Below are 23,100 nucleotides of genomic sequence, written 5' to 3'. Positions count from 1 at the left end.
TAAATTATATTGTGTCTGGAAGCTTCCTTTCACAAGGGACTGTTTCGACCATCTGTGACTATGGCTTTCCACAAGGACAAATGAGGCATCAGTGCTGGCCAGGTAACTCAGCCTGCGTGTCTTACCTCTGCTGGGAATGTGCTTTTCTGAAAGCTTGTCAGTGCAGAGAAGAAGTGGGATGTGAGTATGTGTGAGAGAAGAGAGCAGCCGAGCCCTTGCTGATGTGATGAGACATACTCTTTCTACCAGTAACTAATCAATTATTTCCCACTCTTATAGAATGTCACATTGACCTTTTAGAAACTTGCCTGAGATAATCTGTCTAAGTTAAATAAAATTCTGATACTGATTTTAAATTAAAGCTGTAATTTGCATATTTTAAATTGTCCTATTCATTCCACAGTATTTTAAGAAATGTAGATGAACTGTTTACTTATGTATCACCATTTTAATAAAAATCCTAAACAAACCCAAAATCTAAATTCAGTCATATCCTTTATTTGTTACCCCTCTAAACCAGTCATTATGCTTGTAATGTCTAAAGACTCACATTGCAATGAATCTCTTATAATGAGAAAGTAAAACACATCCACACATACAAATGGCCCCAAGACAATAAATTCAAATGTATTTTTAAGAAAGAAAACTTTATTAGTGATTTATAAACAAAACACATTACCACTGTATCCATTTAGGTAAAATAAAAAAGTCCGAAAATAAATGAAATAAATGAAATTCACTACTGCACTGTTACAGTTGATGAGCGGGTGTACAAAAAAAGGGTTTTACAACAGATCTGGGCTGGTCCATATAGGACAGCACATTGCCACCATAGTTCACCACCATACATTGGGAAAGAATGACAGCATGAACGCTCACTAAACACAAGCATACACTACATATACCTTTTTTTTTTGCTTTTTTTTTTCTTTACACTGGAATATTTTTTTCAGTCATTTTTTTCTTTTTTTAAGAGTGAAAGGGAAGTGATAGCTCATCATAGGATCATACATATTTCAGTTACAATATTACAGTGTTAGTTAGATCGTCATGTCAAAGCCGGACACAGAGTGATTTTTTTTTTTTAAGTTTTTTTTTTCTTGCTTTGCTTGATCTCAAAAGCATAAATGATAGTTTGGAAAAGAAAAAAAAAAACTTGCGTTGAAAGGTATCACACTATAGCATTTACAAATATCTAAAGAGGTTTAGTGAATGCCATACAACATCTGTGGAGCGTGAAGATTGTAGTACATAGATGTTTGGCATAGACAGAAGTACATACAAATAACTCCTGCGCGAGTAATGAAGAAAAATGATAATACAAAAGAATAAACTCATAGCCATCTATCTATTTATATATATATTTCTCTATATAGTATGTGTTTCCTTAGAGCAGTACATGCAGCAGCCACTTAATGGAGTGACGTCATACTGAACCGCAAAACTTTGGGGACATGGCAACAAGTTACAGGCAGGGGACAGGAACCAACAGAAGCAGGTCTTGAGGCATGTCTCTTTTTCAAAACCTCCTGAGAGAGGATTGGTGGGATATAGCTGTGGGATGGGAATCCCTAGATGCCCATATTTTTAGCAGGTTTCAATTACTAGTGTAGAGACAATCTATGAAAAGTCTACGCTACATTTACAGCGTACATAAAATCTATGTGACTCAATGATCCTAAACAATCAGTTTTCTTCTCTTGCACATGGAGGGGGAGGGCCAGCCCACGGCACCTGTCTCCTCACTTTATCCCAGTCCTCCACCCCTGTAATCTGCCTCATCCCACCTGGTCCCCTCTCATCAGTGGCTACAAACAGGAAATGAACAGCGTACTGTAGTATTCACAAGTTAAAAGCACTGAACCGTTTTGCACTTAGAGAGACATCTGACAAAGAGTTCAGGGTGTTGACCCCCGACTGGCTTCCCCAGGCCTCATCCACATTACTCCATGCTGTTCTCAGCACACCACAATGTTCAGAGCAGGCCATTCCCAGGATGGATCCTGAGCAGGGGGGTTCAGAGCGGGAGTAAGGGGGCAGTTTCTGAGGGCAAATGGGAGCGGGCATGACATGCAAAAAGCAGTTAAAGCTGTGAGGAACAAAAATAAAAAGGATGTAATAGTGAATCTCTTTAGAGAATAAAGAAAAACAGATTAAGTTCACAAACTTCATCATCACATGAAGAGGCAGTCAGTGGGATGGGTGACTGTGGGGGAAAAAGGCAGTTGGGGGGGAGGAGAGGATGGCTTGTGGCAGCTTGGGGCAAGTACAAGCAGGTGAGCAGTTGTAAACTCAAGGTATCAGGTAAGGACTGGTTGCTACCAAACATTCAAAGCAGAAAGCATTAGGCTTTTGCTGCAGCAGGGGAAGAAGAGACAGTATTATCAAAATCTCAAGACTCTCCTAATATTCTGTAAGGTTTCATCAGAGTCCACTGACTGAAAGCGGAGTCACAAGCAAGCTCAGCGGGACTCTTCCCTCTGTGATCCTCAGTAGAATGTGAGGTATCTTCCCATCTCTCCATCTTTCCTGTGCTCTCTGCATTCCTCAGTTGGGGTTCTGTCTGGAGATGTAGCTCTCTGTGTCCTTCTAACTGCAGTGAGCTAAATACAGAGTGATTGCAAAGGATGCTGCTTCCAGCCTGAGAGAGTTGATGTACACATGTGCACCGCATTGGTGACTGTGCAGGGCAAAAAGCTTGCAGTGTCTAGTTTTAAGCACATTTCTTTGATGTCAGTTGATTCTCCTTTTTTTTATTACCCCTCCTTCTCTCCAGGTCTCAAGTGCTTTCCGTGTCCACCTTGTCATGATAAGTGTGTGTCTCTGTGTTTGTTTGCATGTTTGAGTGTGTGAGCATGCGTGTGTGTGCATGAGATCTCAGGAAACACTGTTGGTAGTTACCAGAGGATTTTGCAGCAGTGTCATGTCAAGCCGTAGTTTCAGTGACTCTCTCCTGTGCTATTTACAAGTAGTGTGTGTCCAGCTCCAGATTGCATACATCTGAATCAATCTTCGTTGTCTTTCTTCTTTTCCTTAGCTGGCACAGAGCTTTTTGTTGTTCTTGAACAAAGTATTTGTCTTCTCTCACAGAGAATGGTTTACAAATCATAGTTGGGGAGGGGGTAAGACAGAGGTGCCAACACGCCCAATGGGTTAAAGGACAAAAAATTCAAGACAAGGGCAAAGAGTGGTCTTTCCTTATTTCAAAGGATGACATTAGTTGACTTGTGGTATATAGGCACATAGGGGCGTGGAGGAAAATCAATCCTTTTATTGTTTATCAAGGCAAGATCAATAATTTACCTCAGTAAGGGACTGAAGGCAAAATAAATATTGGTAAGGCCAGGTTCAAAACAGAAAGAGCTTTAAAATGTTTTCATCGAAAATAGTTAATAAAATGAAATTGGAAAATTCATAATAGTTTTCACATTTTCTTTTTGCCCAGTGGACTTTGGTTGGTACCTCTGTTTTAACAACGCCCTTTTCTTCATTGCTGTTTTCTCTCTCTGCTCCTCTACTCATCTCCATCATCCTTTCCCTTATCCTTCTTGTCTTTCTTCTCCTTCTTCTTCTTCTTCTTTTTCTTGGCCTCCTCTTTCTTACCGAAGGTGATGAAATCGCTCTTGTCGTCCTCTCCTCCCTGGTTTTGTCTGATGGATATTATGGCAGGGGAGCCTGGGATGATGAAAGCCTCTGGGGGAACCTCACCAGGCTTCAAGTGCTGTGGGGGTGCACCAGGACCGCCGGGGCCATAGCGAAAGTGCCAGCTGTTGCTGTCTACGCCAGCACCCATTGGGGGTGACACCTCTCCCCCTTCAGCATCTGAAAGAAAACAAAAAGAGATAGATGACGGATTATTATTTGCTATTTATTTGCTTCAGAAAGATGTCAATAATTATGATACATGGACCACTATTTGTGACATTTGTGACCGTCAGCATTAAATTTGCCAACATTATATCCTAAGAGCTCTGAACCTTAACACAAAAAGCTGCAATTGCCAGGTATCATTCACTGGCAAAATTCTTCAGACACACTGGATAAGATTTACTAATCATTTTGCATCTAACTCTGTCTCCTCACTGTTGGCTACTACTCTCCATTTCTTATTAAAAACCTGTTATTTGTGTTTTTGAACTAACTACTAGATTTATTTCAGAAATTTGAACTTGAAATTCACTAAGCTGCTACTGCACTAAACCAGTCATGTTCAAGGAGAGGCTGTCTGATAAATTGCAGTGGCTTATATTTTGTATATGCAATATTTTCTACTGTGAATCACTGTATGTCTTATATATGAATTCTATTTTGTTTCATACATGTACAGGTATATCTCAATCTCAGTATTTCTTACATTTGAAGTCTTGTTTAGATCTGACAAATCTCACCCTGAACCTTTAAGACCCGTCACTTGCAGAATGTGCTTGTGGGAGGCAGTTTTAGCAGCTAACTGTAAAATTAACTGCAAACTCAAAGAATTCGCCATGCCCTTTTATGTACATATATTTGGCATACTGTGTCAAAAATCTGACCGTAACAAGAATCCACTGATCTTCACAGCAGTGACTGAAAAAATCTTATCGTCAATAATAAGTACCATTCCCTGAGGAAAAGCCATGGCTATGCTATAAAAGGTAGGAGGTAGTGGAACTTAAAGAGAGATTTCCATAAAGAGACTGCTAAGTGGCAATGAATCAAAGGCCCCCTCCTGCCACTGCTAACATCCGTGGCGCAATTTAATAAAACATTAAAACTCCCATCAAAATATTAAAGGCTGGGGACAGACATAGAGTTAAGATTTCAGAGGAAGATTTCTGTAACATGTACAAGTATAACACTTATAACACTAAGAAAAGTGGACACAAAGCCAGCACAACATTATTGAGGCATTGGCAGGGGTAACTGTATTTAGGAAGGCATGACCACCCAGCCTGTATATTAAGGAATGATCAAACCATTCCATTTTGTGTGTGAGTGTGTGTCATTGTATGAATGTTTATGTGTAGTAAATAACAAAGCTAAAGTCAGTCTACCAGTAAAAGACCCCATCACTTTGGTTCTTTCCTCATAGCAGTGACCTACTTGCCACACTTGCCTCACATATTCCCTTTTATTTCTTTGACTCTTTTTTGAGTTCTTTCCAAAGGGGAGATTAGCTGAGCAGGGCTCCATCCGACCAGAAGGAACAGTGTCTGGAGAAGTAGCCTGACCTAATGCAGTACCCAGGGCAGAGAATACCATCCCACAATCTTATCGTATCCCTCTGACCCAGCCAGCTCCAAAATACACAGTGTATGTTCAGTTTCCCCTTTCCTCATGTTGCAGCTTTTACACAAAGTAGACTGTGTCATCCTAAAAATAGTGGGAAACAGATTGCAAACAGAGGTGAAGACAAGGTCAGCCTCTTTGCAGATGGCAATAAGGGCAGCAACTCAGTTACTTATCTGAAATTTCTCAGATTATGATGACTCTGTGATGCAACACACTAGGATCAAAATGATCCCAGGGAGACTGTAGCCCACTGTTTCTAAACACTATCAACATACCTCAATCCTCCATTACATCACTGAGATCAATCTCAAGTTGTCCCCTTTTTCAAATATTATGCACTCCAATCTTATTTCTTTTATAACTACTGCTACAGTCTTCTCTTTGCTCATACTTGTTTTCCCTTCCATATTTCACTAACTCCCAGTGAGATCTGCTCACAGTGAAGGATTCATGGAATAAATCCGTAGCAAACATGATGTCTCCCGCTTGGCACACAATCCTAATCAGTCATAGAGGCACGCACTGCTGCAAAGCTCCTCCGTCTGCCTGAGTCGAAGCAGAGAATGCCATTCTATTCCATTTCATTTAAAAATCTGAAAGCACACACACACACACACACACACACACACACACACACACACACACACACACACACACACACACACACACACACACACACACACACACACACACACACACACTCTCTAAAGGGTATCTAGAATACTTAGTTTGAATTAGAGCTGAAAAGATTAGTTGATCAGCAGAAAATTACTCAGTGACTATTTTGATAATTGATCAGACAATTAATTGTTTTAGTCATGTCAAGCAAGAAAACAACAAACATGCTCTGATTCCAGCTTCTCCATTGTGATGATTTGCTATAACTGGAATATGTTTGGATTTTTGACTGTTGGTTGGATGAAACAAGCAATTTCATGATGTTATGATGTTTCACTATTTAAATATATGTAAAATACTATAATATAGTATTTGGAAATAATTGTTAGTTGCAGCTCAAGGAACTGTAATTCCCTCAGATATTCTTAAAAATCAGACATTGTACTTGAATTGGTCCACATTACTATTTGCCAAAAAGTTCTCATGCTTTCACCCACTGTGACAACACAGCTGCAAGTTCTTCAGAAAGACGACAGAATTTGACAAAGAGACTGAGGAGATTAGGACAGGACAGTCTAGATCCAGTCATTGCTTCCTCCACATGTAGACACAGAGACTGCAAGAGTCACATTCGTTTACAAGGCAAGAGTCCTCTCATCCATGATAAGTCCTCATCTGACTCCTCCAGCAAACATAAGAAAAAGTGCACAAAAATACTAGATGAAATATGCAGAATACTAGAATGCAGGCAATGCTTTGCTCTAAAGTGTCCATGCCGTTGCTTGAGAAATTACCTGTCAAACTCAATGTGGGAATTTGATGAGACACCAATGCCCCCATGCAAACTTACACTCATAAACAAAACAACACCCCGGAGAGTGATGAGTCATGCTGAGAGCAGACATATGCAAAAAAGGAAGACAGGACTGGGCAACTCTTAAAAGGGCCAATGTCTTACTGCTGGCTTAAAAAAGACAAAAAACTAATAATTGGCTGTGCTGTTATCTGCTCTTATTATAAACTGAAGAGGCCATATCAGTCTTTACTGCTGCCTATGTAGCTATATTTGGATGTTACCAGCAAATCTGACACATGATTTGACCTATAATGGAAACTAGACCTCTGTCTCCTCTATATTTAAACCATTTTAACTGTCATCTTATGTATCCCTGTATATCCTTTCTCTCTTCATTTGCTCTTTGCCTCTTTCCTTTTCCTTCATGGCGGTAACAGACTCACTTCACCTATAACTGATCTCCACACAGCCATTGCTTCTATCTGATTTGTCGATGGCTGTTGCAGAGCAAAATTCTCCCTCTCTTCTCTCCTCTCTGTTCCTCCTGCTCAGCCTCTCTCCCCCTTCTTCTTTCTTTTCCCTGCCACCCTCTCTCACTCATTTCCCCTGACCTTTCATCTAATCTGGCGTGAAAACCCAGCCAGCCAACACCAGTCCCTCCCAGTTATTGACAAAAGTCTTAATCATGCCTATCAATGCTTGTGATAACATTAATGTGATTGGGTATTAAACAGCTTGTCCATCAGTGATAACTGCCAGGCACATTAGAGAGGAGGATGATTTCTCTGCTTTATCGAGGATGATGACGACTGTTGCCCCTAACTGTATTACTGTTTCCATATATCTGTAACCTGCACTATTTTTATCCCTCTGTATTTGAAATGCTAGATTGATACACACCACTGTGATCAATAACATTACAGACTGTGATTCTTGCTGTATCTGTACCCTTAAGTTTGATCTCTGGAGTTTTCATCCAGTATCTTTGCGTGTCCTTTCGCTCCCCTGTGCCGCCCAAGGTTTTCACAGCCACTTAAATCACCCAAGCTCCATTTTGCCACGTCTACTTTATTCATCCCCCTGTCTCGCCCTACCATGGGCCAGTTGGGCAGAAGCGCAGTGCAGCGTTACATAACGAGCTGAGGAGGAAGAGGAGGAGGAGGAGGAAGAGGGGCAGGGAAGTGCAAGGATGCAGATATGAAACACGATGCTCACCACCAAAATGGAGGGTAGGAGGAGGACAGAAAAAAATGGATTAAAATATACTGAAGGAGCAACTCTTTTTTCTTCTTCTTTTTTTTTTTTTTTTTTTACACTGCAGTAAAAAAGCGTGATTGTTATGATGGCAGACGCTTGGAGGGACCACACCCTTTTCCAAGATAGCACCTGTGTCTGTTAGTGAGCTGTGCAACATTTGTGTACATTTTGATAAAAAAGTGTGATACTGCAGTCTATAAAACATAATTCATAATCATGTGTATGTGCTTTCACTTCTATGCCTATGGTGGTGGTAGAAGAATACATTTAGGTGCCTGCATAAATCAACATATATTACCCAATCTGCTTGCATAAGTGAAAGACATAAGTAAAAGTGTCATGGTTAAAAACACGACAAAGATAACTGATTATAAGCTCTTAAGAACAGTGCTGTTTGAGTGTACAATTGTGTGTTTGTGTGTCTGTGCGCACATCTGTTGGGTTTCACGCCAGGTTGAGCACCTTGCAGTCTGTTACCTGCTGGATCATGTGGCAGATGGTGGACACAAGTTATCCCAAGTGACAGGACTTAACACAATAAAAATAGCACCCAGTATAGGTGTGTGTGTGTGTTTGTGTGTTGAGGGGATGTGTGTTGAGTTGATACCTGTGTATCTGTTTGTGTAGTGTGTAGTTAGTATGTGTGGGTACTATGACAAAAAAAAGTGTTAGAAGAGAAGCAGAAATCCATTCATTCTCCAGAGAGAGAGAGAAAGAGAGATAGAGCTGGCAAGATATTTAAAGAATAGGAGAGTGCAGGATGGGATCAAAAAACACAGTGACAATAAAAGGAAAGCAAAGCACTGAAGTTGAGAATAGGAAACAGATGGGGCGCAGGGGTTCGGAAACAGTAAGAAGTCCCTGACAGCTTCTAGAGTGTTCTACCTTGCCTTTTTGATTCTGCCAAAAATCACTTTGCGGCAAAAAAGTATAACATGCAACCATAAATTGAATTTACTCTCTTTATAAGTTCCTTGCCCAACTCTGTCTTTATCTCTTTTTCCTCCACTCAGACATAATATCTCAAATTTGACCTGAAACACTCACCTGCCCTTCCTGATGTGACAGATAATGATTCAATACATATAAATGGATCAGGTGGTGGTCCCAACTTCTCAACAGCAGTTTTTATATCCAGGGTCTTAGTTTTTGGGATATTTATATATAACCTTTTTCTCCCTTACTTTTCTATTGCGTTCACCCTTCAGTGCATTTTTGGCCTGACAGGTGCTTACTGCAGAGGATTACTGTTCCCTCTAATCATATCTGTCTTTTCTCTGTCCCTCTGCGTGTATGTTTCATTGCATGCGTGCGATCAGGGCTGATACAGAAAACAGTAAACCTGCATCCAACTCTGCAGTACACCACCACCCCAGTGAATGTAGGTCACTCTCCTTCTGTTACTCACTCCTCTGCTCTCTCCTTCCCTTTACACCTCTTATCCCCGACTCTCACCTTCCAAACACATCCCTTCCTCCTTTGACTCTATCACTACCTCTGGTTCAGTTTTTAAATTTTGCTCATGTATGTGCATTTCTGTCAACTCCTCCTTTTGTCTTGTCCTTCACCTGATGCTACAGTAACCCCCCCCCCCCCCCCCGCCCACCACCACCAACCCCCAACCCATTTCAGCACCTTTTGCCCTACACCATATGTTTGCACTCCCCTCTATATAACAGCTCCCTCCTTTCCTCTCTCCTGCCAATATTAGGCGCCATGAATGGTTGCCTTGGAAACAACTTCCTCCAGTGAAGCAGTAGGACATTGGAAGGAGTCATGATGACAGTGCTTGTGCTGATGGAGAATAATGCTGCAAGCTCTCTCTCTCTCTCTCTCTCCCTCTCTCTCTCTCTTTGTCTGGTCTAACCACTCTCCCCTAGCAACAGCAGCCTCATACAGATTCCTCTCTTTCTTTTGCAGACTTTGCTTCAGTCTATCCCTCCGATTTATTCATCGTCACTCCCTCCCAAACAGTTCATGTCCGTCTCTGCTCTACCTTCCAATCCACCTCATCCTTTATTGTGTGTTTCTTGTTCCTTTTCAGTCCCTTGCTTTGCAAACCACCCACCTCCCTCCTCCTAGCTTTCTCTCTCTGCCCATCTCCCTTGGGGATGGTTACAATTCTGCATGGTTCTCTCTGAATCCCTAAGTGCCCTTGGTTTACAGACAAAGCTGTGAAAGCGGAATAAGATGATAAAGGAGTGAGGAACAGATAGGGAGAGAGGGAGAGAGACAGTGAGCAGAACCCTGATTTCATTAATGTGGGTCTGTTAATCTGGGCGTGGGCTGCGCTCCATCTGTCACAGCAGGAGCAGCACACAGAGCAAACAGCCAAAACACACTCAGAAAAACAGCCAAGCACTCACGCACACAAACACACATGTACACACGAAACCACAAAATAAAATGTGCCAGCACATGTATGCAACTAAACAAACACACACATTAATACCAACACACAAATCCACATGCTCTAAATGAAAAGGGAAGAAACAGGGGCGTTGTCAATTGCTCAGAGCAAAAAATAGACTGTGAGGCAAAACAGCACCCACACTGAAACTATTCTCTAAAACAGACCAAACTCCCCTATACCCCTGCTCCCCACCTAAGGACCACAGTCTGCCTAACAAACAAGACAATTTAGCTATAAATAGCACTGTCTATGACTCATAGGGATGTGACAGGCCACATTGAATGAATATCTCAATTTGTATCATTTCTGGGACATGATAATCATTCTCAAAGTAAGAACACAAATCTTTTTCAATCTTATACTATAGCATGGAAGCTCCAGATTTTTTTTCATATTATTTGACATTCTCATAATTATCTTTAATCCAACCCCAACTCAGTTTGACCTGAAGCTGATAGAGCCTTCAGCTAATATTTCCATTCTTAACCTGGCTAACAATGAGATAAAGAAGGGACAGCTTGCCCCAAGTCAAATCAGGGTTAGTGTGGACTGAAGTGCCACGACCTAATTAGACCACCTTAAATCCTCACCAGCTGATCTTGTTACCACTGACCCATCCTGATGACGTCACTGCAGTCTGTTCTGCTCTTTCTCTCTCTTTCTCCTTGTCTCTCTATCCATCTATTTGTCTCTCTATCTCTCATGTTTTGAAGTGCCTCCAGGCTGTAAGTCCTCAGCCAAGGCAGGAAATCGATGGCAGAGAGGAGGAGGCTGTGTGTGTATGTGTGTGTGTGTGTGTGTGTGTGTGTGTGTGTGTGTGTAGGAAGAGACAGTGTGTGGGTAGTTTGTCTGCCTGCCCAGCCCACCGCCTCCTGTCTATAAAAGACACTAGGCCACGCCACCTCTACATTCTTAATTACAACAAATCACATCTTTATCTAAACTGAACTGCACTGCCGTCCTCACTCCAGTCATTATACATACTTCTGTCTTGGTCTCTCACCTGTCTTCTCCTTCATTTTACTCTGCTCAGCTACTTTTTCTCTCTATATTTTTCTGCTTTTATAAAACAGAATTGGAGGAGAAGTTGAGTTGACAACCAAATTCTCTTCGATGCACAGAGGGCGCTGACAGTGTGTATGCAGTGCATCTCTGGTCATATATCTTGGTTAGGGGCAGTAGATATGTCATCATATGCAATGACATTCACATTACTTTGTGTTGAAATGTCATCTGGCATAGAATATGCTGTCATTTTCCCCAATGTTTCTGTTCTTAAACTAGCACTAAACTACCAGTGTTGTTATGCTTTGTTTGTTGTTTGTCTGTTCCATCCTGATGAAGGCCAGATGGGAAAACACAAGCCTTGTTGTTGTTTTCAAGCCTTTTGAAAATAATGTGACTTCTTCCATTGAGTGTGACCCTCTGTTTTGCCATCATTAGTTAACATAATAAGGATAGGGCACCAACCTTTCTAAGCAAGGTGGAAACTATATATGTCTGTTCTAACCTTGCAGTTTTCCTGCAGCTCTGTCAACAAAATGCAGCAAAATATGTGAATGTTAAATTTAGACTTGATGTTTATGAAGTAGAGAGCTAACTTGACACTCCCATGTGCGTCACTTGCCCGAAGCAGCTTCACAGCAAAGCACTTCCAATAATTACCATTCTATTTGATTTTCACATTTTGGCTCAGATTTGCAATTTCTCAGGCTGTCTTACAAATTAAAAATGCCTGATGGTAGAAGTTCTTCAAAAGATTGTTTCCTACATGTCAGCAATATTGAAATCTAGCTATACTCATGTATAGTTAGCATTCAACTGCTTAATGTCAGTAATAACGCACAAATTCATAACCATAAATGTCTATACATTAAATAAAATTAGTCGAAACAAATGTATCTACACATTGAAAATTAATATTTGTTGCCCCCATCACCCACTCCTAATCTTGGTCTTTGTGAACATGTGTATAAAAGAGTTAGACAATGAGAGAGATCCACATTAAAGGAGAGGGAATGTAATTCTGTTTATTATTCTTATCTAATGTGTTCTCTAATGTTTGTCCTCTGTGGTTTGGTGGCTTATGCCTCTGTAAACATCTTGCTGATAATCCAATCAACCATTGGCCCTCTCCCTCTTTTTTTCTCTGCATTGTCTCTTCCTGCGACAGAGAGCAGAGATATCCATCTCCGCCTACGTAGCACATGTCATTTCCTCTCCCTGCAGTAGTGGGAAGTGGAAGGAGTGGGTAGGGGCGATCTCGTAGTTGATATCTGTTTTCCTCATTTTATTACTCTCTCATGGTTTGATAAGCTCTTCAGGAGTGTGCAGTCATTGGTATTCACTGGTAGTCAGATTTTTCTGTCTGTCATGGAATGTTTGCATCTTGGGACACACAGATCTATTAGAAAATAATTGTGGATGGTCTCTTTTTCTGTGCATATACCACTGTTGACATTGGTTTTGATGAGGTGAAGATGGGCTTACTGATTCTTACCAGCAGCGCTGGATGCAGTGGGCCAGTTCTGAACCAGGACCCCCTGGGCTCCCTGCATTACCGAGGACTCCTCCATGTGCACTGAACTGGAACACAAAAAACATTCATATAATCATACATTACACACCGGGAAGGTAGGAAATATAATATACTGTAACTCACAGACAGTATATAGTAGGCTTTGTTAAATTCATTTAATACATACCTACATAATTTATTACTTTGGGGAACTGATTGTATATCCAATTCTATCTCTTTTCTATCTCTAATCTATCTATCACATGTTTCCTATATTACAAATTCAAACCCCCTTGGCATGAGTGGAGGGGTTGAGATTACAGTAAACGCAATCCCAGAAATGCAATTTTCAGATTAGGTTTTAACCATTTACTCCACATTTCATTTCACTGGCATTCTCTGGATTATGGATTACAGATGGCCGTTACATTTTCACACCCACTCTGTGGGATTTTAGCACCCTCCCCTCCCCTGAAAAACACCACACTCTCTGCAGTGTTGAACAGCAAACAGAAACACTGCTACAAAGAACAGTTCTCTCTCACTGACTCTGCCTACCCTTTAACAAAGAATGATTACATTTTCCATCCCTGACAATAATATTTTATCTACCTGCTGCTGTTCAACTTTTAATACACCTGTCCACTGTTCTCCCAACTGTCCTCAAGTGTGAAATGAGGTTTTAAGTTGTTTTAATCTGTTTATTTTGTTTTAATTTCTTGAAAGGAAGAGGCTTTCAATTTAATGAACATTTTTAAGGAGGAGTATTGAAATAGAACTTTGTAAATATGTGTACAAGTCTGTAGTTTATGTATCTGACCATATCCCTGTGCTTACAGCATGCACAGTGTGAGGAGAACACGAGTGATTTGGTGATGGAAGCCATTTTAAGTGCTGCTAAGCACCAGTGTCATCCAGAAGCTGATCAAATATTAGAAGAAAACACTGCATTGATACTACACTTTTCAGCTTATGCTAGTCCATTTTACTCATTTTCTACTTTCTGTTTGCAGTGTTAAGATTTTTCATTAAGCTTACTTTGTGTTAAACCATAACCACAATGATGGCCAAATGAACCCAAACACAACCTAGTAAATCTCAGGAAAGGTTGTGCTTTCCACTAGAGATTTAATGAAATGAAATAGGTCAGCATCATTACATGGTGTTTGGGTGTGGTATCCAAAATCTCTGACACAAGCTCCGATTATGTAGTGGGCTATAAACAGATAAACATTTAGTGGGGCTTGGTAATGGGCCATGGGAGAGAGTCAACCTATAATATATCAGAGTTAGCGAGTCACAGGAACGATTTAGTATATTTGACACATGCATATTAACTTGCATTAATCCCTGCTGTAATTATGAGATATGTATAACATTAATGACACTCAAATGGTTCACTGTTCATAATCTGAAAGTGCATACACATGAATATTGCAGATATGTGTATCTATTCTGATACTGTAATGGGCATGCTCCTACACAGCATTATATAAATAAAGAACTGATGCAAAATAAAGTCAAACATGCTGCTCAACACACACACTTGAGCTTCAGGAGAAAGGTCTCTTGAGGAGCAACAGACAAATGCTATTTATATGGAAGCTTTTTGTAATTATGATGACATCTCATTAGCATGACCCTTAATTTGGTTGGGTCCATCTGATCCCACAGCAGGTGCATGCCCAGTGTCTTATGGGTAATGTGATCACTGGTTTGGTCATGCTGCAATCCCCCTGTCCCTGATAGGGCATCTTTCCACCTGACTACCTGCCCTTCATCCATCACTGACCCCCTGCTTACCCTTTCCTCCTGTCAGTACTCCATCTGTCTATGGCAATATGAAGAGAGCCATTTCCAACTGCATTTCTACTCACTGCCCATCCTCTCTCACTTTTCCCATTCCATTGTTTTTCATGACTATAATGAGATTATCAAAATGTGATGTTGGCAAATTACGGATTTTAAGAAAGGCCCTGTTTATCCTCTGTGCTGCAATCACAGCTGAGCAACAGCAGGCAGCAAGCATGATCTCTATGTCTTCTCAAAGGTAAATATTATCACCCAAAGGTTAACTAATCAAAATCAAAATCTGTATACATTAAGGTGACCCAGCTTGAAAAGAAACATTAAAAAGGTTGCCATATATATTAGATACTTCAACTATTCAGAGTACTTTGACAAAGCCACAAATCATATTGTCATTGACTGAATATGTACACCTTTGCTGTAAACAGCCATATTGTAAGAGAAATTAAGTTTTTGGTATGAAATTAAGATCTGTGGCTTCTTCACATCCATCACTCCTACTCCTCATTAATGATGACAGAAGAGTGACTTTGCTTTAACCTTTTGCAAATCGCATACAATTTCATGAATATATGATCTTAATTTATGCATCAATCATTTTTTGAAGCCCCTTCCGTAGACTTTTAGAAGATATGTTCCAGATTACCATGTTGTTGGTAGTACGTTGTCTGAAGTAGCAGTCAGGTTTAAATAAGGGGAGGGTGGGCATGTTTAAGATCACTCAGCTGGTAAACGTTGCAGGATTAGTGTTTTTGTTCAAATCTTCATACATTATTAGGTGGTAAAAGTACTGAACATATCTTTTGGTCTTTAACAAAACATGATGCAAATGTATGAGTAAGGTATGGTGAGATACTTGACAAAATGACAGAAACAGAAACAAAATGGGGGTTCTTACCTCTGCATTACACCTCCTGCTCTCAGGGAGGCTGAATATCTCCAGTCTGCATTTGGTGGCTTGGGCTGCAAGAGAGAGGAATAGATTCTTAAGTACAGGTGAAACCCAATATGTCTCATTAATAAGTCATGGCGCGAACTGTTAGTGCATGTGCATCAGACACACACACACACACACACACACACACAAACACACACACAATCATAGCAGTGACAGCTTGCCTCTGCCTTTGGGGGGAAGTGAGTGATGAATTGGAGTTTGTAGGTGCACACATCCCCGCCCCCATCCCCTTCCTATGTCCTTTAAAATAGGACTGTGAGAGATTTCACTCTTGTGACACAAATGCCCTCAAGCTACTTGTCCTGGGTTTGTCCACTCAGACTAGTCTGATTGTGATACAGTCCACTACCACAGATGTGTGAAATGTTGCAAGACTCTCACATAGTTGTATGTCCCTCTCTATCTCTATATGATCTATTACTCTTTATTATACTTTCAAAATATGACATCACAAAAGCCATCATAGTAGTGTTGAAATATCACAATGTTTATCAGCAATGCTAGATAATGGCAATGGTTTCTGAACAACCTCCATTGTCTTCTGCCTCTGTATATTCATCACTCCCTTTCTTGTGCCTTTGAGTCCTTTCTCCCTGTTATATCGTCTTTACACCGACCTTGAGTTTCACTGGCACAGAGTTTGCCTGAATCAGTCTGACAAATCTCACCATGGAAACTGTGTGTAGAGCCATGTTTTCATTTTACCCTCTACCCTCTGTCATTTCACTCCTATGAAGGTCACAGGTGGCAGAAGGAAGGGGAGGGGGTGGTATCAATTCAACCCCCTCAGCTCATCATTGAGATTCAAGACACATTAAAACAGAGAGACAAAGGAACATCACATCACTACAACATCTGCCTGTCTGCCATTAACACAATTTGATGGTGACATCCTAACATAAGACATGTCCATGTGCTTCTTGCAAGTTCCTATTACCATAAATATATAAAGATACAACATCATAAAACCTGAACAAATGTGGTAAAAGGACTAAGATTAATTAGTGGTTGAGTTTCTTCTGTGGATCGTGCAGCATAATGGGTTGTTAAGCTGAACATATAAGCAAGATAAGATTGCATTTTCTCTCGTCTCAAACTAAACCACGAATGGATAGAGCTAAACCAATCTGACTGAGAACACAACATTCTCCCAGCTTTGCCATGCAGTTCATAAGAGACCCATTTGCAATCCCATTTCCTCTCAAATATGACAGATGTTCACTTGCTGCTGAAGCTGCATTGACCTCTATGAAGTCTGCAGTGGACATTCATCACCCCTGAAATCCAATATTGGGTCTTAATGAGAGAAGCCTGGTATTCCTCCAGGAGTCATTCAAGCAGAGCAGGTTCTCTACAGGGACACCGAGTACGGCAGCATGACACTCATCCATACTAGACGTAGGTGCAATTGTTAATTATTTGCAGACAATCACTTATTAAAACTGACTGATATTTAAAAAAGATGTTAGTTTGACATTAAACACAGAGTTAAAAAAACCCTTGTTCTCATTTTGTCTTTTGTAGCATGAACAGAAAGAAAATGAGACAAAAAACATAAAAATACAGCCAGATTGTCTGCAAATGGGACTAAACAGCTTTACTAAATGTTTCCCCTGTTGCAGAATGGCTGTGGCCGAAGGGAGACTGGTCTGCTTGGCCGTATGGTGTTTATGAGGGTAAATGAAAACACACACACACACACACACACACACACACACACACACACACTAGTACATACTAGATCCAAGCACATGGAAAGTACACATGTCTGCAGTCTGATATACACCTAACAGAAGACACATGCAAAGCTAAAATATTAACAGTCTTCACAATAAGTGTAGATAAAAATATACAAAAACAAAAATCAGACGAATGAGAAAAAGAAATCAGTGCATTTTGTTTCATTATTTGAAAAAGGAAAAATAAAATTAAGAGTAGATAGAAAATAACAATCCTGTAGGTTTTTAGTGTACCAATTTCCTTGGCTGTTTATCATAAATCAGGAGGAAAGAAAGCTTTTGATCTGGTTGCACAACCCTTTTCTTGCCTTTTCCTCCATTCTTCCCTCTCCCTCAGACTGAACTCTTTCTAGCATGGATACAGAGCTCACACCTCCGCCATCAACACTGTGTCCAATCACCTTTCATCCCCCGCCTCATCTGCACAGAGCCAGCCAATCCACACACAGTACTGAGAAACCCATCGCTGCCAGTTAATTACATAGCAAGAACAAACATGACTGGCATTTAATGAGGAACATGTCGATTGATAACAGAACAATTACCTTAAAAATGTCTAAATTCCTCTTTTAATCATTTATTTTCTCCCTTATCCTTTTCTGCACTGTACAGACAGAACCACAGACGCTCTGGGGCAAACATGATTTTGCTGAAAACAAATAATGTTTGTTTTATCCTAATATTACTGTTTATTTAGCTACCACCAGGGATGATGCAAACAACTCTGCATATTGTCATCAACCTCTTACATGGGGAAACAATCCCATGGGAGAAAACAATACTATGAGACCATGAAATAAAGCTTGCATCTAAATGAAATTCAGACGGCAGGAATAACAGTCTCTGCCTCATTCCTGCCTTCTTCGCCGATTCACAAACTCTGGCTTAGTGTTCAGCACCAGAGAGGTACGTGACCAGAAGAGGATATTTTGGTGCAGTGGGACTGGTGGCCCTTGAAGTTGGCAAAGGCTGCACTATTTTCCAGACTCTCCCTCCATCTAGAGATGACCACTTAATGCCCTCTGGACCCACTGGACTTGAATGTTGTGGCACACAGCTCACAGCAGACAAACAACACTGACTGTGTGAGGTCATAGGTGAACAAGCTATGCAAATATTCTAGTTTGCTTTGGTAAAGTGAAAATAAGAAATGGGGAGTGAGACAGACAGAGGGATGCTTTTAAACATTATATATACTGAGTACAGCTCGATGCACAACTATGGAGGACAGAAATCTGGTGTTTAGCAAGCCGGGGATAGACATAAAGACGCACTACCACATGCAGTAGAAATCAGAGTCAACCCATCCACCTACTCAAATAAATACACAACCCAGAGAAGCTACCCACACATGAGTATGCCAGCTTTCTTCCTAATATCAAGATGTAAAACTGAGGATAAATGCAAGTAATGCAAAAAACACTAAAAAGGTAATAATGGAATTATATAGTACATCAACAAAATGGAGGTGTCTGTTTTTCTTTATCCTGATACACACAAATCATTTAAATGTGTGCGAGATAACTCAAGGGACTAAGCATATAATTGGAGTGGCACACAAATATAAACATTTCTTTCTGTTTTTGTTACAACGATGTCTTACGTCCAAGTGATAGAAAGGCTGAATAAATTTTCATGTACAACTAGAAAAACAATCTATTTAAAAAGGAAACGTCATGGGTTTTTTTTCTTTTTTAATCACATGCCAGAGGAACAGCTGAGACTTGTATACAGCTCCAGAGCTGTAAATGTCAAATGCAACCCTACTGCAAGAACTCAGCCCCACAGCAAAACCTAAACCATAACTCTCAAGTCAGTTGTCCTTTTATGGCTCATGTTTATTGGGTAACTGTTGTTATAAGTCACTGCTGTAAGACAATCTTAAATAACCAATACACACATCAAACCAGACACACACCTGAATGGCAGTTGCGTCTGGCATACTGAGACGCCGAACAAATAACTGGCTCTGTCCGCTGTGGCTGGTGACGTAGCCTGAGCCCCAGGTGCCACTATGGGGCCGTCCCGTGTTGTAGAACATAAAAGTGTCACTTCCTGACGTTGCAGTCAGGCATGTTTTGTAACAGTATGTTTTGGTCAAAGACCCATTACCCCGCACTTCAATATAATGCGGTTCCACTTTGAGGTCACGGCGCATGGCCACATTGTTGCCTTGTTGCCCTGCACCACCACCACCGCCGCCGCCGCCGCCTCCGCCTCCACCTCCACCTCCGCCTCCGCCTCCACCTGCAGCTCTTGCTCCACCCCCACCACCAGCTGCTGAGGTTCCACCCTCTGTCACACTCTTCTTGGACACACAACACGGGGAGCAGGAACCAGGCTGGGTGCAGTAGGCATGGCAACGTACAATGGCCAGCACGAAGACGGTGACCAAGAACACAAAGGTAGTGGCACTCAGGGCAATGATGAGGTAGAGGGTGACATTGGAAAACATTAGGGGGCTATTGGGCCTGATGATGCGTTTGGGGTCAGGGGCCAACTTTGGCGGCAGCTCCATAACGTGCACATGAATGGTGGTGGTGGAAGAAAGCGGTGGCAGGCCATTATCACGCACCAGTACCGTCAAGGCGAAGGAGGTGGAGTTGTCCTCAATGACACGTCTTGTGGTGCGGATCTCACCAGTGTGCTCATGCACCTTGAACAGGTCAAAGTCTGCACTGGTCTGCTCCAGGGCATAGAGCAGCCAAGCATTCTGGCCTGCATCATAATCCCATGCCACCACCTTGGCTACCAACACTCCTGCTTCAGCGTTTTTCATCAATGTCTCTGTGGTGCGGCTTCCATTGGCGGGTGGGTATACGATCTTGGGCACGTGGTCATTCTGATCCATGATGTAAACATACACTGTGGCCACACGGCTGAGGGGAGGTACGCCGTTGTCCTGGGCTTTAACCTGAAAGTGAAACTCTCTCAGCTTCTCAAAGTCGAAGGCTCGCAGGGCATAAGCTTCGCCTGTATTAGGTTTGATGCTGACGTAGCTCGCTACTGGGATACCATGATTGTTGTCATTGAGGACAGTATAGGTGATGCGTGCATTTTCTGCAGCATCAGCGTCTGTGGCCTTAACAACACACAGAGGTGCACCGGGAGCATTGTTCTCCGTAATGTAAACAGTATACGATGTCTGTTCAAAGCGAGGTGGATTATCATTAACATCTGCAACGTTAACTTTAAAGGTCATTTGAGATGACAGCGGTGGAGTGCCTCCATCGATGGCGTTGACTGTGACATTGTAGGATGAGATGGTTTCCCGGTCCAGGAAGGCGGCTGTGACGATGGTATAGTGGTTACGGAAGGACTTGATCTTAAAAGGCAAATTAGGCATGATCTCCAGGGTTACTTGTTTGTTTGGTCCAGAGTCACGGTCATTCACACTGATCAGTGCTACACCCGTGTCAGCCCGGGCATCTTCACGTACAGGGCTGGAGAGTGAAGACAGTACAATGTCAGGAATGTTGTCATTCACATCTAAAACTTCTACTACTACTTTACAGTGCACTGCAACAGGAGCTGGCCCTTTGTCCATTGCCTGTATGTACATTTCATATGAGTTTGTCTCCTCATAGTCTATATTGTTTTTCACCCTGATTTCCCCAGTGTCTGTATCCATTGAAAACATCTGTCTGACTCTTTCTGGCGTGTAACTGCTGAAGGAGTAAAAAACTTCCCCATTTGAACCCTCATCAGGATCTGTGGCGTTTAATTTAATCACGAGTGCGCCCTTTGGAGAGTTTTCAGACAGTTTTACTTTGTACACGGAGCTGTCAAACACAGGCACATTGTCATTTGCATCAAGGATACGAACATTGATTTTGGCTGTGCCAGTTCGCTGTGGGGTGCCTCCATCCATAGCTGTCAGGATTAGCTGATGAGAGGGCATCTGCTCGCGGTCAAAGGGCTTTTTGAGAATGAGCTCTATGTGCTTATTATTGAAAAAGGGCTTAATGGAGTCCAGAGTGAGGTGGTCGTTTAGGCTGAGGCGGTACTGCTTCACGGAGTTGGAGCCGTCATCCGCATCCTGAGCTCCCTCTATGTGGAACCGCGACCCGGTGAGTGCGGATTCCGACACCTCAAGTTGATACTCATCTCGAGGGAATTGCGGTGAGTTATCATTCACGTCCAAAATCTCCACCTCCACGTTGTGCTTCTCCGGCGGATTCTCTAATACCACCTCCAGATTGCGTGAACAGGTGCCACTGAATTCACAAATTGTCTCTCGGTCAATGCGGTCACTCACCACCAGCTTCCCGGTTTTGTGGTTTAGGGTGAAATATCTCCGTCCACTGTCAGGTGTGATTCTGACGCGACGGGTGGAAAGTTTCCTCAGGTCCAAATCCAAATCCCGGACAATGTCACCGACCAATGCCCCGTTCTCCAGCTCCTCCGGAATGGAGTACTGAATTTGTGCGTTTGTAAGGCCACCTAGTACGAACATAACCAAATATAAAGAAAAAGGCACATTCTCTTTTACACTGTAACAACATCGTGCCGTCACAGCCATCGCAGGCACACAGGATAAGGAGACGGGTTGGAGAAATCTTTCCGCCTTTTTAGCTTGCTGTGCGTCCCCACCCGCCTCATTAAAAACGAGGGAATAGTCCGTACATAACTCCGATTACGTGCAGGACGGCCACCGCATCCTCTCTGGTGCTTGGTTGAAGTGGATTTTTCCCTGTGCCCCCATGTTTTCCTTTGTTTGGCTGGGTGATGTTTTTAAATTTCTCTATGCTCCCAGCAAGGCTGAGTCCTTTCACTGTTGCTGCCTATTGGTCTCTCTCCCCCTCCCTCTCCCTCTCCCTCTCTCTCCCTCTCTGCGATGTGGTGATGGTGTCTGTGGACAAAAGGGGAGGGGGAGCCACTCGCTGAAATGATGCTGGCTGCATTTCAGCACCTTAGATAAAATGATCGTGCACTATCTAATAAAAATATAACCCCCAAAGACGAAAGGTTTTTCAGTCTTATCAATATATCCATCTTCAAATTTTCAGCATCGTACATGGAGCAGGTAGCGTCATCTGGGGAAATTAATTCGACACAACCGTTTTCCATCTTTTTGTCAGTGCCACCGCCCTTTTCATTGTACGCCGGGAAACTGATTTATGAACCAGCCTGGCGATTAGACTTCCTCACTGGTGCAAACCCACAATTAGTGAGGAGCCCTCTAGCCAAAGCAGATTTCTGACAAATACAGACTGTTTAGAAAATAAACGGAAACGGTTAAATAAAGAAACTGTACAGAATAAAGCACCATCCAATTGATTTATGGCGCAGCAACTCAGTGTTTATAATTTTCAGTGTATATATTCTATACTATAAAGACGAAAGCCGAGATGACAGGTGAACGGAAATGATCCATAAGACCAACAGTGAAATCTGGCTGTTTCACCTTGTGTCTGTCTGCGACTTAACTGCAGAGGCACTGGGGATTTATGGCAGCACAAAAACATTTTCTGTTCCTTCATGATACCACTTTGCTCCACAGTGACAGCTGACGAAGCCTTGTCCTTAAACCCGCTATAGGAAGTGGGTGCTGCAGAGTCCTTTCTGCCACAGGTTCAGTCTCTCATAAGTAACACACAAACCCAAAGTGATGTCATGAGGTTGTTCAGCAGTAACGACGCTATAGCCGCCTTTAGTGACAAGATGCACCAGATGTGGCCCCTTAACACATCATGGCAAAAATACACATTTGACTTCATC

General features: G+C 41.9%; 1 protein-coding gene across 6 annotated transcripts in view; it reads right to left on the bottom strand.

Moving 5' to 3' along the window:
• Nucleotides 1-634: 634 nt before the first annotated feature.
• Nucleotides 635-23,100, bottom strand: part of LOC128363136 (protocadherin alpha-C2-like) — a 45,365-nt gene continuing 22,899 nt past the window's right edge. The window contains exons 1-5 of one of the 6 annotated variants that reach the window (XM_053324060.1): nt 19,603-21,916; nt 19,298-19,560; nt 15,581-15,645; nt 12,856-12,941; nt 635-3,822 (exon numbers count right to left, since the gene is read on the bottom strand). In XM_053324060.1, coding sequence (XP_053180035.1) covers nt 3,515-3,822; nt 12,856-12,941; nt 15,581-15,645; nt 19,298-19,560; nt 19,603-21,901 — 3,021 coding nt within the window. In that variant the 5' untranslated portion in view covers nt 21,902-21,916 and the 3' untranslated portion in view covers nt 635-3,514. Of the gene's footprint in view, nt 3,823-12,855; nt 12,942-15,580; nt 15,646-19,291; nt 21,917-23,100 lie in introns of those variants that run through there. The other 5 variants (XM_053324055.1, XM_053324056.1, XM_053324057.1 and 2 more) reach the window with 5 other exon arrangements.

Source organism: Scomber japonicus, chromosome 8 (assembly GCF_027409825.1).
Source record: "Scomber japonicus isolate fScoJap1 chromosome 8, fScoJap1.pri, whole genome shotgun sequence".
Classification (NCBI taxonomy): Eukaryota; Metazoa; Chordata; class Actinopteri; order Scombriformes; family Scombridae; genus Scomber; species Scomber japonicus.
Note: the sequence above shows the minus strand (reverse complement) of the source record. Positions and strands in the feature narration are given on the sequence as shown.